The sequence below is a fragment of the Nuphar pumila genome, chromosome 2, assembly GCF_984573655.1.
Source record: "Nuphar pumila chromosome 2, dmNupPumi1.hap1.1, whole genome shotgun sequence".
Lineage (NCBI taxonomy): Eukaryota > Viridiplantae > Streptophyta > Magnoliopsida > Nymphaeales > Nymphaeaceae > Nuphar > Nuphar pumila.
The window spans coordinates 1,176,168-1,189,741 of record NC_143250.1 but is presented as its reverse complement, the minus strand read 5'-3'; the positions used below and the strand labels follow the sequence as shown (position 1 = coordinate 1,189,741).

General features: G+C 40.3%; 1 protein-coding gene across 1 annotated transcript; it reads right to left on the bottom strand.

Moving 5' to 3' along the window:
- Positions 1 to 4,898: 4,898 nt before the first annotated feature.
- LOC149844389 (gibberellin 2-beta-dioxygenase 8-like) lies at positions 4,899 to 10,900 on the bottom strand. Its single transcript, XM_089997197.1, has 3 exons — positions 10,488 to 10,900; positions 6,028 to 6,349; positions 4,899 to 5,341 (listed from the first exon to the last, which is right to left on the bottom strand). The coding sequence occupies exons 1-3, from the start codon at positions 10,898 to 10,900 to the stop codon at positions 5,111 to 5,113; spliced, it is 966 nt and encodes a 321-aa protein (XP_089853323.1). The 3' UTR covers positions 4,899 to 5,110.
- Positions 10,901 to 13,574: the final 2,674 nt, after the last annotated feature.

Genomic DNA, 13,574 nt, shown 5'->3' with positions numbered 1-13,574 from the left:
CACCCATTTCGAAGGCTTCCTATCGAATGGGACCCACAAAACTTAAGGAACTTAAAAAGCAACTATAAGAGTAACTAGAGAAAGGTTTCATTCGTCCATCAGTATTTCCATGGGATACTCCAATTTTGTTCATCAAAAAAGAGGATAGATCATTGCGGATGTGCATAGATTATAGACAGCTGAATGCAATGACTATTAAGAATAAATACCCATTGCCATAGATTGATGATTTGTTCGATCAACTTCAAGAAGTTGTATGTTTTTTGAAGTTGGATTTGAGATCAGGTTGCATCAGCTGAAAATTAAGAAAGAAGATATAGCTAAGATGATATTCAGATCAAGATATGACCACTACAAAATCTTGGTTATGTCTTTTGGTCTGACTAATGCACCAACAACTTTTATGGATATGATGAATAAGGTCTTCTGACCCTATTTGGATAAGTTCGTAGTGGTATTTGTCGATGACATCCTCATATATTCCACCACGAGGGAGCAACATGAAGAACATCTGAGAATAGTTCTCCAGACATTAAGAGAACACCAATTTTATGCCAAATTCTCTAAGTGTGCTTTTTGGTTGGAACAAGTATCCTTCCTTGAATATATTGTTTCTAAAGATGAAATTATGGTAGACTCGACGAAGATTGAAGCAGTCACCAATTGGTCTAGACCCAAGAATCCTATTGAGATTTGTAGTTTCTTAAGATTGGTTGGGTACTACCAACGTTTTGTGGAAGGGTTTTCTTTGTTGGCAGCTCCTATGACAAAGTTCACTAAAAAAGACGTAAAGTTTGAGTGGAATGACAAGTGTAAGTAGAGTTTTTAGGAGATAAAAAAGCGTTTGACCACTGTGCCAGTATTAGTCTTACCTTTTGGATCTGGATGTTTTACCATTTACAGTGATGCCTCTCATAGATGATTGGGTTGTGTTCCGATGCAACATGGTAAGGTGATAGCATATGCATCTTTCCAACTTAAAACTCATGAAGTCAACTATCTGACACATGATTTGGAGCTAGCAACAGTGGTATTCGCCCTCAAGATATGAAGGCACTACTTCTATGACAAGCAATATGAGGTCTTTACCGACCATTAAAGCCTTAAGTATTTATTTTCGTAGTGAGATTTGAACTTAAGGCAAAGAAGATGGTTGAAATTTCTAAAAGATTATGATTTCAAGCTGAAATATCATCTAGGAAAGGCGAATGTAGTCGTTGATGCCCTTAGCAGAAAGACAGAAGCACTGACCAGACTAGCAGATTGGGAGTTATTTTCCTCGGTGGCTCATCAAAAGGCAGAAGCTCAATGCTTACCAGGCCGGTTGCTATTCGTGCAAATCACCATGAGATCAGAATTGTGGGAGTAAATTAGGAAAAAACAACCCTTAGACCGAGAATTGACCCAAATAAGAAAGAAGATTTCAGAAAATGAGAAGTCAGAATTCAAAGTTGATGGTCAATAACTCCTTGGATTTCGTCAAAGAGTGTGCATTCCTAAGGAAGACCAGCTTAGAAATCAATTATTGAAGAATGCACACTACTCTAGATATGCCATCCATCCTGACAGCACTAAAATGTATCAAGATCTAAAGGATACATTTTTGTGGAGTGGTATGAAGAGAGACATTGCTGAGTTTGTTAGCAAGTGTCTAGTATATCAGCAGGTGAAGATTGAGCATCAACGACCATGTGGTCTTTTACAACCACTTCCCATACCTAAGTGAAAATGGATGAATATCTTGATGGATTTTGCTTCAGGGCTTCCAAGGACAAAAAATAGGATGGATTCAGTGGGGGTGATTGTTGATAGGCTAACTAAGTCAGCTCACTTTTTGGTCTTTAAGACAACTCAATCTTGTGACCAATTGGCTTAATAATTTATCAGAGAGATCGTCAGACTCCATGGAGTACCTCAATTGTTTCAGATAGAGACTCCAATTTCACATCGCGATTTTGATAAAATTTTTAGGAAGCTATGGGGACACAATTAAAAATGAGTACGGCCTTTCACCCCCAGTCTGAAGGACAATTAGAATAAATCATTCAGACTCTGAAAGATATGCTACAGGCTTGTATCTTAGAGTATAATGACTCGTGGAACAATATTCTATCTTTGACGAAATTTGCATACAATAATAGCGTTCAAGCAAGTATAGGCTTACTGAGGATGACGATGGTGGCGAGGTAAAACCCTTCGTCTTCTTCTTCTTCGTTCTTTTCTGTTTTGAGCAATGGGGGGCGGGGGGGCAGCCATGGCTGTCGGCGAAGTTGCAGAAAACAGAAAGAAAAAAAATGACAAAGGGAGAGAGAGAGAGAGAGAGAGTCGACCGGCCCTAGCGGTCAGCCGACGTCGGTGGCCGGCCCGTGCCCAGATGGCAGCAGAGGAGAGGGTTAGCAGGGGCCGACCCCACTGCACTTGAGAATCGAAAGGGGCTCTACCCCTTCCGCTCTTTTTAATCCATATCGGGTCAGTCTGGGTGCGACCTAGACCAAACCGGGTCAGTCCTGGTCGTGCCCAAACCGAGCCAACCGAAAAAAAAAATGTGTTTGGGTGGACCGGTTCGGGTTGAACTGGGTCTAGCCGAACCAGGTTATGTGGGTCAGTTCAGACCGAACCACTCTGAACTGAACTGGTTCAGACCAACCTGGGTTCAGCCCAAACCGGTTCATGGAGAATCGGTTCAGACTGAATTGGGTTTGAGCCAAACCAGTTTGATCCAAACCGGGTTTGATTGAATCAGTTTGGTCTGCCTGGATCAGGGTTCTTGGTTCAGATCCAGCTGAACTAAACCAGACCTGTTATAGATCCGATTGGATCAGTCTCGGGTATAGACCCAGCCAGACAGGTCCAGATCTAGTCAGACTGTCCTGGATCCAGTCAGACATGTTTAGATCTAGTCATACTATCTCGGATCTAGTCAGGTTGTTCTAGATTCAATTAGATTGTTCTAGATCCAGTCAGATTGTTCTGTCTGTCTGGATCCAGTCAGACAGTTCTAGACCCAGATGGGTAATAAATCTGGATCAAGTTGAACTATATTAGATCCAGATCATAGATAGATCTGGATCGGGTAATTCTGGAGTTGTACCAAAATGTCCATAATACCCATTTAGATAATTGAGATTCATTTCAGTAAAATGGACATAACTTTGCACTTCAAACTCGGAATCGAATGAGGTTTAGTGCGTTGGACTCGTATCATAGAGAGAAATCTACTGGTCTATGAAGTTTAGTCAAATTAGTGATATAGAAATTGAGGGTTCATGAGTAAATTCGGTAAAGGTATTTTGGTAATTTGGTTATAATGTAAGAAGTTTTGTGTATTAATATGAGCATATTATGTAATAACCAGATTATATTGTTAGAGCTTCGTGAGGCTCAATTTGAAGAAAAGCTCAGGATTCACTGTCAAGGTAAGAGATATTTTAAGTAATTTTAGAAGTAAATAAATATTTTACGTTGCATGTTATTATGATTTTGTGTATTAATATGAGTAGCATGATAACTTTCGAGTGATACCATGACATGCATAAAAATTACCATGCTTGACAGTATGAATTGATTTTATATATGTAGTTGTGATATCCATGTTAGTTGTGGCGTGTCCTGCATGACTGAAAGAGATTGTATTTGTGATTATATGCTTAAATGTTTATTAATATCATGCATTGTGACGAGATTATGTTAGATTGAAGTCTCATACAATCTATTCATGTTATATGAATAGATGTTTTGAGATCAGCATGCATAACCCCTTAAATCTCAGAAGTGACGACGTGTGGCAAGGGCTACCTGGTTTGCGGTTAGAGTGCATCCACCACAAAGAGTGGGCCACCGATGATTTAATGATGTAGAGACACTACATCATTTTGTGCTAAGTGAAAGAGGTGTGATTCCTAATGTCATCATGAGATTAAGAATGAGATATCAATCACGACATCACTCATGAGATAAAGAGTGAATAATGAGTTTGAGAATGCGGTTCAATGTGTGAACTTAGTTATGACTTAGGGTTTCACTCACACTGAGTTGAGATTGTAGAAGACCAGAGATGGTTGATAACCATCATGGTTAGGATGTAGTATGAATCACACTGAGATTGAGAGCTTGACCTCTCGGCTAGCTACCGGTGGGGTCTTCGTGGTGGTTCACTGCAGTGCCTGGTGGTCAAGGGATCACTGAGAGTGTATGATTCATTGTCTGGCCAATATATAGAATTTGGGTGTTCTATGGAGTTGCTACGCCCAAAGACGGTTATGACCGATATAGCCGACTTAGTGATAGTTGTGTGAGAGAGTGTTTGAGAAAGTTAATAGAGAAAATTAAAATATACCAACTTGTGTGGTGTGTCAAAAACTAAACTATGACTAGGAGCTTAGAGGTCACTACAGTTGTAAGTTAATAGTTTATTTGCTTATAATTATTCCTTACCGGGTTGTAGACTCACCCCCAATGTTTAATTAGAACTGTAAGTTCAAGGCATTAGACCAATCAGGTCGTGAACAACTTCTCCTTCTTTAGCAGAGCATTTGGTATATTTCATTTATTTGTCATTGAATAAAAATGTATTTGCTTTTCTTTTGTTATGAATGATAAACATTGTCAAGAAAAAGTTGATTGTGGGAATAAAAAAAGAATTTTTTTTAGCCACGTTTTGTGTGTAAACTTTGAACTCTTCCCTTTGGGAAGTAATACCAACCGAACTCGGACTCTTGAGGTCCCAAATCGGGGTGTTACAACCCTAGTCAACTATTTTTTTCCTCGTGTGTACCAAAGGGATCGACCTATGTTGCGTATTCTCATTCTTTTTTAAGTTAATGAAGCCCTAACTCTTTAACTGCTCTTATTCTTTCTCTTTTCTAATGCTTGGACTCTCGGTGCAATACTCTTTACCATGCTATGCAAGGGTCTACTTGTATTGCTGTAATTTTTAAGACAATATTGACACTATAATCTCCCAACATTTGGCTACTCCACAAGGCAGGGTTATGCCTATCAGGTTTAAAAGTTAATGCTTGACTGAGACTTCTGGTATCTTCTGCTTCTTTTCTTCTTTCCTTGCATATCTTTAGTCTTGCCACTTAAACACCGTGAGGTACATGAAGCTTCAAACAAGAAATCTAGGAAGGCCAATTTTGTGGCCAGTGATCCTGACATCATCTTGCACTTGCTGCCTGAACTCGCCAAAGCTGAACTTCCTATAGGTGGCAGGTTCCCTGCAACTCCCTATGACAGTATCATATGAGGGACAGAGGAAGAAAGCCACAGAGAACCTTTCTACTTCCTTATTGACCATCACTCTATGCTCCACGCTTTTATAAGCATTGTTGCTCCATGCCTGCACATACAACAGAATTCAGAAAATTGAACATAAGCATAGGAACATAATCTTAAATAATAATCATGGTTCCCATCAAGGAAATGTTGGTAGTAAATTAGACATTTACGTCGTTAAGCTTGATCCTAAGTCACCCAAATAATTCATCCAAATTTAAGAAGTTATCGACTCAAAAAACTTGGCTTGTGTCTTCATGAACTTGGGATTGAACTTAAAGGCTTGCTTGGTCTGTTAAGTGTTGGAACTCATAGATGACCCAATAGCCGGCACAGCTGTGGGAGTGTGCCAAGCACAAAGCACAAAAAAATCTGGCTATTCTCAACTGCGAGTGAATCGGGCAGTGCATAAATAAGGTTAAACTCAATGGTTTCCTTATATGCTTGCAGTAATCATGGCTGGAGTAGCTACAAGGGTGAAGTAGCAACAACTAACACTATAGTCAAGTTCCATATGCTTTTGAGATGTAAAGTACTAATGAGACAGGCATGCTGTAAAACTATAGCTACCCTAACTGTACAAATGCTGCACATGAATTTGTGGTGCCCAACTAGTTCCAGAGCTTGATCAAGGTTCATAAGGCATTTTGAGAATTTGGGAGAGGAAATATCATGCCCAATTTCAATTAAGAATTTGAAGTAATTATGACATGGTTATAGCATGATAAGATCTTCCTTTAATGAAAGTACCTGAAACAAGTCACCAATGTTGACTATGAGAGCATTTTGGTTGGGTTTAACCGTGACCCATTTCCCATCTTTCCTCAATTGCAGACCCCCAACTTGGTCTTGATGCAAGATGGTAAGGAAATCACTGTCAGTGTGGGATATCAACCCGCAAATCTCAGAAGAAATCGGACATGGTGGGTATCGATTAAGTCGCAGATAGCACGAACTCAAGCCACAATTCTGTGCAAAATAGCTCGTTCGGAATTCCAAATTCTCTGCCAGTAGTTGAGCCAATCTCTGTGCTAGGTCCAAGACTGCTGCCACGTACTCGTCGATAGTTCTTCTGAAAAAGATTAGCACATTCATGAACAATCATATTTACCATAAACACGGAAGGAAAGATTCAAGCAGGACAGAGAAAAACACATGTTAGGCATAAATGTGATCACTATATACGAGGTTTAGTCGAGAATTTTACCAACCAAAGGCTTGCCAATTTGCAGTCGATGATGAAGTTTTCCCTTGGGCTGACCATAAAAATTAAAAAAGAGAAGCATGTTTGGTTCATGGAATTGAGAGGGCCTTGGGATCAAGAAATTGCTTTTTACCAGCAATATTCTTTATGGATTTAAATTTCTGTTGAGTTGGCAATTGTCATAAACACTTTTTGACAACCATGTAAGGTTGTTTAGATGTATCTGCTTATCCTGAAATGTGGGAGAAACCGGGATGTTGAATTTCAAAGTGCAATGTAATGCCACAATCTTATCCCATTTTGTGGATATGTCACTCAAGCTCACCCCTAGAGATCAAGAGTCTTGTCCTATTTTCTATATCTATACTTCTATATTTATACTAATAAAGGATTAACGAAGGGCATTAGGGAGCCAAAAATTAGTTGCATTGTAACATTTTAAAAATGAGAAAGGAAAGTGTTTTGGATTGATGTGATTTACTAAGTTTTTTTTTTTATATAAATGCCCATGTTGCGCAACATTTTTGTAAAATGACTGGATGAATGTTATAGCTTTTATTGTCATTCATTAAATTAGTTACGGTTTAAATGTATTTTAAAAATCCGGAAAGCCTGTGTTAGCATATTGGTGGAGTATTGAAGGTGTCAAATGTCTCCATGTAAATGCTAGCCATCCAACCCATGCACGGGTACGGCTAGGATCATTCCACATTCAGGTGAGAATGTGGATTATAATCATCGGTTGGACGGCTAGGGTTGAATGTAGGATCGATCCCATCATATGTCAGATGATGAGGATCTATACTTGCTAAGTGGCCCCACAAGATGTAGAAGCCTCAGAAGGGGGCCGGATTGCATGACAGGAGCTAAACCATCCCGTGTAAGTTATACCACACAGGGCATACCGTTTTGGTGACACGACCAGACATTCTGAAACACAATAAGACAGACCTTGACAGGTATGGATACTGTTTTGTTCTTTTTAAATACTGTTTTAATTATTTTAAATAATATTTCACTAAAAAAACATTTTTATGTATTAAAATATTGAAAATTAGTTTTTTATTAAAAATAAAAAAAAATCCTTGTCTTCATGCCCTTTTTTCAAAATAAAAAATCAAATTTGCACCATTGTAAGCTCGCATCACATGTTGGGTTGTACCCGTATCTTTATGGCATAACATGCAAGCCAGTGTAAAGCTCCATGAACACTCATTTTGACCTGGTGGCAAAGGACGTGTACCCCAAGTATCGAACTTGTGACGTCCTTTAACTTGAATTCCTTGAGCCAGCTGTGCAAGCTCTTGCGGGTCATCACCTGCCAATTCAACTTTATACTACTAAAATAACTTTGTAAGAGTTGGCAGACTTTGCTACCCATGGAACCAATGGGGACGAGGGGTGGATCATGTGCAATCACATGGCATACTTTGAGTGTGCCGCTGTAGCTGACTGTCCTCCATCTCTGAAATGCAGCCTGTCAGCTGTGGGGCCCAACAGAAGATGGAGGGCAGATCTGCTGTCAATGGGGAAGAAGCTACAAAAGAGAGAGAAAGGGAAATTAACGACTTGGGAGAGCAGCTGTCAGCAGTCATGGTGTTGCATAAACAAGAAACACATTGGAGGACTCTTCACTCTGCCATCTCAACGTGGGGGTGGCAACATTCACTCATTTAATGACTGAAAAGGCAAAAAGGTAGAGAGAGGGAGAGAGAACAACTACACTTTCATCCCAAAACAATTGAGGTCGGCGATATGAACAAAAAAAAAATCATTCTGGGTCTTCCACATGAATCCTTCTTCTCCAATCATTTTTATCCAATGTCATGTCCTATGAAGTTCAAAGCATTCATATCCTTTCCTATCATCTCCATCCAAGTCTTTTTAGGCTTACCCCGACCTCTTTTAACTAATATATTTTTTCATTTCTTCATCCTTCTAACTGGAGCATCATTAGGCCTTCGCCTAATATGTCCAAACCAAACATCCTTCTAACTGGAGAGAATTAATCATTTAATCCTAAAAGGCAGCAGAGAGAGAAAACAGTCATTTAATTGCCCAAAAGGGAGAGAGAGAGAGAGAGAGAGAACTTCAGTTCCTGACATGGCCCTGAGATGGATATGAAAGCCCAAGTCAAACCCAGATACAGGTCAAATTCTGATGGATTCAGGATCTTTTCAAGAGTATGTTGGATCTGGATCTGAGTTGATGTCCTATTAAGAGCTTTAGAATACGGTTGTGGATTCAAACCACATATATTTAACTCAACTTGAAACCTCCTAATAAGCAGAAAATGAGAAAATTAAGCTTGGTTCCCAAGTGTGTGGAAGAACGCCTGAGAGATCCGAGGAAACCCCCATGAAGCACTGGGGGGCAAAAACAATAGCAAATAGATAACTAAGACACACCAAGTTGAAGGCTATATATAAATCAATTGTTCAAACTTGAAAAACACTGAATTTCACTGACCATTTTGACATAGAGGTTATTATTGATAATCTATGAAGTATTTGGTTACTGTCTATGGACATGATCAAGGTTGTTAAATGCGATGAGGCGAAGCGAGGCGTTGAGCCTGCGCTTCGCCTCTGAGGCGTACGCCTCAGGTACTGAGGCGTACGCCTCTCACAACTGGTATGAAAGTGAAGCGGTGGGAGGGGAGGCAGGGAGCCGCGGTGGAGCAGCTGGCCGGCACCTGGCGGTGGATCCACCGGCACTTGGGGTTAGCACAGCCGACAAATCCGGCGGAGGAGGAAGACTTGGGGATGAAGGAAGGCTTCAGTAGGTGGATCCACCGGCAATTTGCGCATCACAGCACGCCTCAGTACCTTGAGAGTGCGCCTCGCCTCTGAGGCGTACGCTTCACCGTACTGAGGCGTACGCCTCTCACAACACTGGACATGATTACGTAAGCGCTGTGCTCACACACCGTGAGTCTCTTTTTGAGGTGGGCCTCCCATTTAGGCATGTCACAATTTGTGGGGCCATATTTCTGCAAGAAAGGGGGGTCCCCATATAGAATCAGCTTACGACCATTTTGGCCTTGTTGGATAAAGGCGTAAAATGTAATTGCACACTTTGTGTCTGTGGGGACAACAACAGGTGTTGGATGATCAGGTGCAGCAGCACACCTAAAACTTAAAAGTGTGAAATCACATTGCACTTGATCTCAATTCTGAAACTTGTCTTCCAGACACTGAATTACCTGATCTCTCTCGGGCGGTTTGCAGGCTGAGAGATTAGGTGCAATGTGATTGCACACTTTAAGTGTGCTACACCATCTCGTGCCATGACACCTTATGATTCAGCCCAAGCCCACATTCTGAATCGTTGTGTACCAATTAGGAAGCGTGTTTTCTCCAAAAATACTGGGGATAATTTGTACAAGGTTCATAGTCCTTGGCAGGTACAATAGATGCCAAATCATTTCTCCATGCTCTAGGCAAGTGAGCACCTAACTCATCTAAATATCACTCTTTTCAATATTCTTAAATTTCCTCTTCCAGCAGAAGCAAAATGAGATAAAATAAATGCAACCCTAGAACCCTTTGGCTAATATAGCTTAGTTAACTATACCAATTCAGCCTACTTTAAAAAAAAAAACTATACCAATTCAATCAGTACTCACAAAAGAGTCGACCATGATAATTAACATTTTTTATGTATGATATAACCTACCATCATTCATCTTAGATATGAACAACACCTAAAAGGAATGATCATGCAACTCAAACTGAAAGGCTCACAATTATACTTTACAAGTGCTTGTTATTGCTATCCATATTTTGATCCATACCAACAGAAGAACCGAGCTAGCAGAGAAACAATATAGAGGGCTCTTGATAACATCATAATGAATTAAAAGGAAATAATGGCTATTGTTGAGAAAAAAACAACAGTTTCAAGTAGCAGGAAGTGCTCAGCATGCAAATTATTTATAGAACATTTCATCTAAAAAAAGAAAAAGAAAAGTGCACACCCAGATTCAAAGGAGCATTAGGAATACCTCAGGGTGTTGTTGAGATATCTTGAGTCTGAAGTCTTTGTGAGAGGAATATGGAAGGCTTCTGACCATGAGAATTGTTGAAGACTGGTGGCAGAGGGAGCACCCCAACGATATGTGAGCTTCTCGTTAGCCTTCTTCTGAAAGGGCTGCCTGAAAACCTTGGCCTGCTCACTCCTCACCCTCTTGAGAAGGTCCTTGGATATGCCGTGATTCACAACCTGAAAGAAACCCCACTCTGATGAGGCGTTTGCTATTTCGCTTATGCATGCTTCTCGCCTTTGGCCGCCCGCATTCAGTTGATCAATGTCGATTAATGGCAGCTCGCACTCTTCGACGACAGCCTCATGTTTCTCCATGAGTTGCTGCTCCAACAGACTCTTGTAAATCTTTTGGAAGGGAGGGTTGGAGTCCATCTACAGAACACAAAGGCAACAAAAGATATAAACAGATCTAAAGCAAAGCACCAAGCTAGGAAATAGAAGGCTGAAAATCAGCAGAATATGATAGACGGTCTCCTGATAAAAGCATTTATAAACTTGTGGTCAGGATGGCCCATAACATGGTTTAAACATTAAACAGCTGTGGTGAGTTTAACTTGGTAAAATCTTTTGCACTACCACTTACAACATACTATTCAGGTGATATATTTTACAAAGCTCCATGCCTTCTAAACTTGGTTTTGTTTTTTTGTTTCTTTTTCCTCTTTTTGAGTTTTTACACATTAACTTCTAGTGCGGCAGAGAGAGAGAGAGAGAGAGAGAGTTATACTTCAGTACGAGATATTTACTTTCATCATACACAAATGATGCAATGGGTGGAGCATATCATGAAGTAGTACGCAGTACTTGCATACAGACAACCGACTTCTGCATGAAATGATATATATTTTTTGCACACCCGTGATCTCTTTACCGGTTAGAATATATCGTTAGCCCCTCCAGGTTTGCAGCTCAGCTAGGCAAACTCCTTATTCATAATGGTCAAACGGTTTACTTTGAATCCCTTGTACTTGGTGTCTGCCTGATGCATTACAGATTTGGAGCCATATTTAGTTATTAATTTGGAAATAATCCGTTAATGTTAGTTCTTGGCTAAGATAGTTTCTTCCTAGTTGGGGATTCTTCACTTTAATGGGTCTCTGGATTTTGGATTTTGGATTTGGGGTGAAAACAAAGGAAATAACAGAGTTTGAGGTCACTTTGCAGTGATTATGTGAAAAGATTAGCATAGGAACTTAGATTTGACTGGTTCCCATAGGGTGAGATAATTACAGTTACACTCACAAACATGAATTTCTTTGATGAAAGGCTTCTTTCATGCATTGAAAGCAACCTTACATCCAAATAATTAAGACCATACAAAATGATGAAGGTCTCATGCGCCTTTGGCCATAATAAAAAGGGATATCCAGTTACCTTTCTCATTATCAGCAATTGGTGACTGCACCAACAGGATCCCCCATCATCATAAATAGATGTGGTACAGCAGCAAATAAATGAGAAGCATGTGGTATAAATCATGGAGCCTAAGGAATGAGATATGTCGGTTCATGGCAGAGTTCATGATTAGCAATGGGTCCAATGCAATTGACAGTTCAGTGCTGAGTGCCATCCATCATCCACACAAGTCCAAAGAATACACATGAATTTTTCCCTTATTTTTTTTCAATAACGAAGGAAACTATCCGAGCAGGGAAGTTGGGGAAGGATTCATGGAGAGCATATCAGGTGATCTGTCAAATCACTTTCACTTTAAAAAAGTGATTTGACATCTTCACCATACATTGTGGACGGTGAGGATGCCAAATCACTTTTCTAAAAGTAATTTGGCAAATCAATTGATCTGCTCTAGGATTCATGGCCTCAACTGTCCCTAAGACGATCGACCCTCGTGGATGTAAAACCTTGGGGTACACCCCTCTGGATAGGTCTCCTCATCGCTTATCGGTAATTAATGTTTTGAAATTATTGTAATTTTATTGCCACATTTTAAAACCTGATGCAGGACGTCCCTAGTCTCTTTCTTGGCTCTTGAGCACGGGCAACCTTCAAGTTGACTCCCAATAAAGCAAGACATGCAACTTTGAGGTTTTTACCACTAAATTCAGTACACATACATATGACAGTGGACCTGAGGGAAATGGGCCCCCCTCCCTGCCTCGCTCTGTTTGAATTAGGGATGGAGGACATGAAACTGAGAATGAACCGAGGATGGAGGTTAAAATCAAAACCTGTGCGGGGATGAACTTACTTTTGCCCCCGCCCTGTTCTGTCCTCCATTTCCATTAAGAAAATTATTATTATACTCTTATATATATATATATATACACACACTCCTCTCTTCTTCCTCTAACAAGCCCCACAAGCTCCCATTTCTCTCTACTTTCTTTAATGGTAGAAGGCGGCAACGGCAGAAAGATCAGAGAAAAGGAACCCCACCCGGCCTCGATCTGTTTAAACGGAGAATGGAGGAATAAAACTGAGAATGAACCGAGGGTAAAGGTTAAAATCAAAACCCGAGGGGATGGAGGGTAAAATTTTAAAACGGTACAGGGGTGGAGACCTTGTCCCCTGCCTCTGCCCCAGTCCACTGCTCCCTACACATACACTAAATCCAGTAAAGACTCAAATTAGGGAGCCTTTGGGTAGTCCTCTGGAAGTTGCACAAAGGTGCATGATGGAAGGTAAGGTACTTCTGTGACATCATGTGATGCTTATTGGAACAAAATATCAAAATCATGTGTTTCTTCTAGTGACAGAGGGACTTAATTATATACTGAAAGGACAAGCCAACCAACTAATAAATAGTGATGCACATGCCGTCTGCAATCTAATAAAATGCAGAAGTCAGCCGGAGAGCAGTTTGCCCGAAAAAGGTAAAGAGGATCTCTTGATCTTGAAATCGTTAAGCCGGACAACCTAGAAACCCTTAAAAAAAAATAGAACTTGTGAAAAAAATCTTTAGAAAGTCTCCAGAAAACATATTGATGGTCGCGTGCTATACGCATACTGCCGGACCAACCTTTCTGGCATACCACCAATAGGAACATAAAACTCAGAGTCCTGCAGTAAAATTCCTGAAAAATTA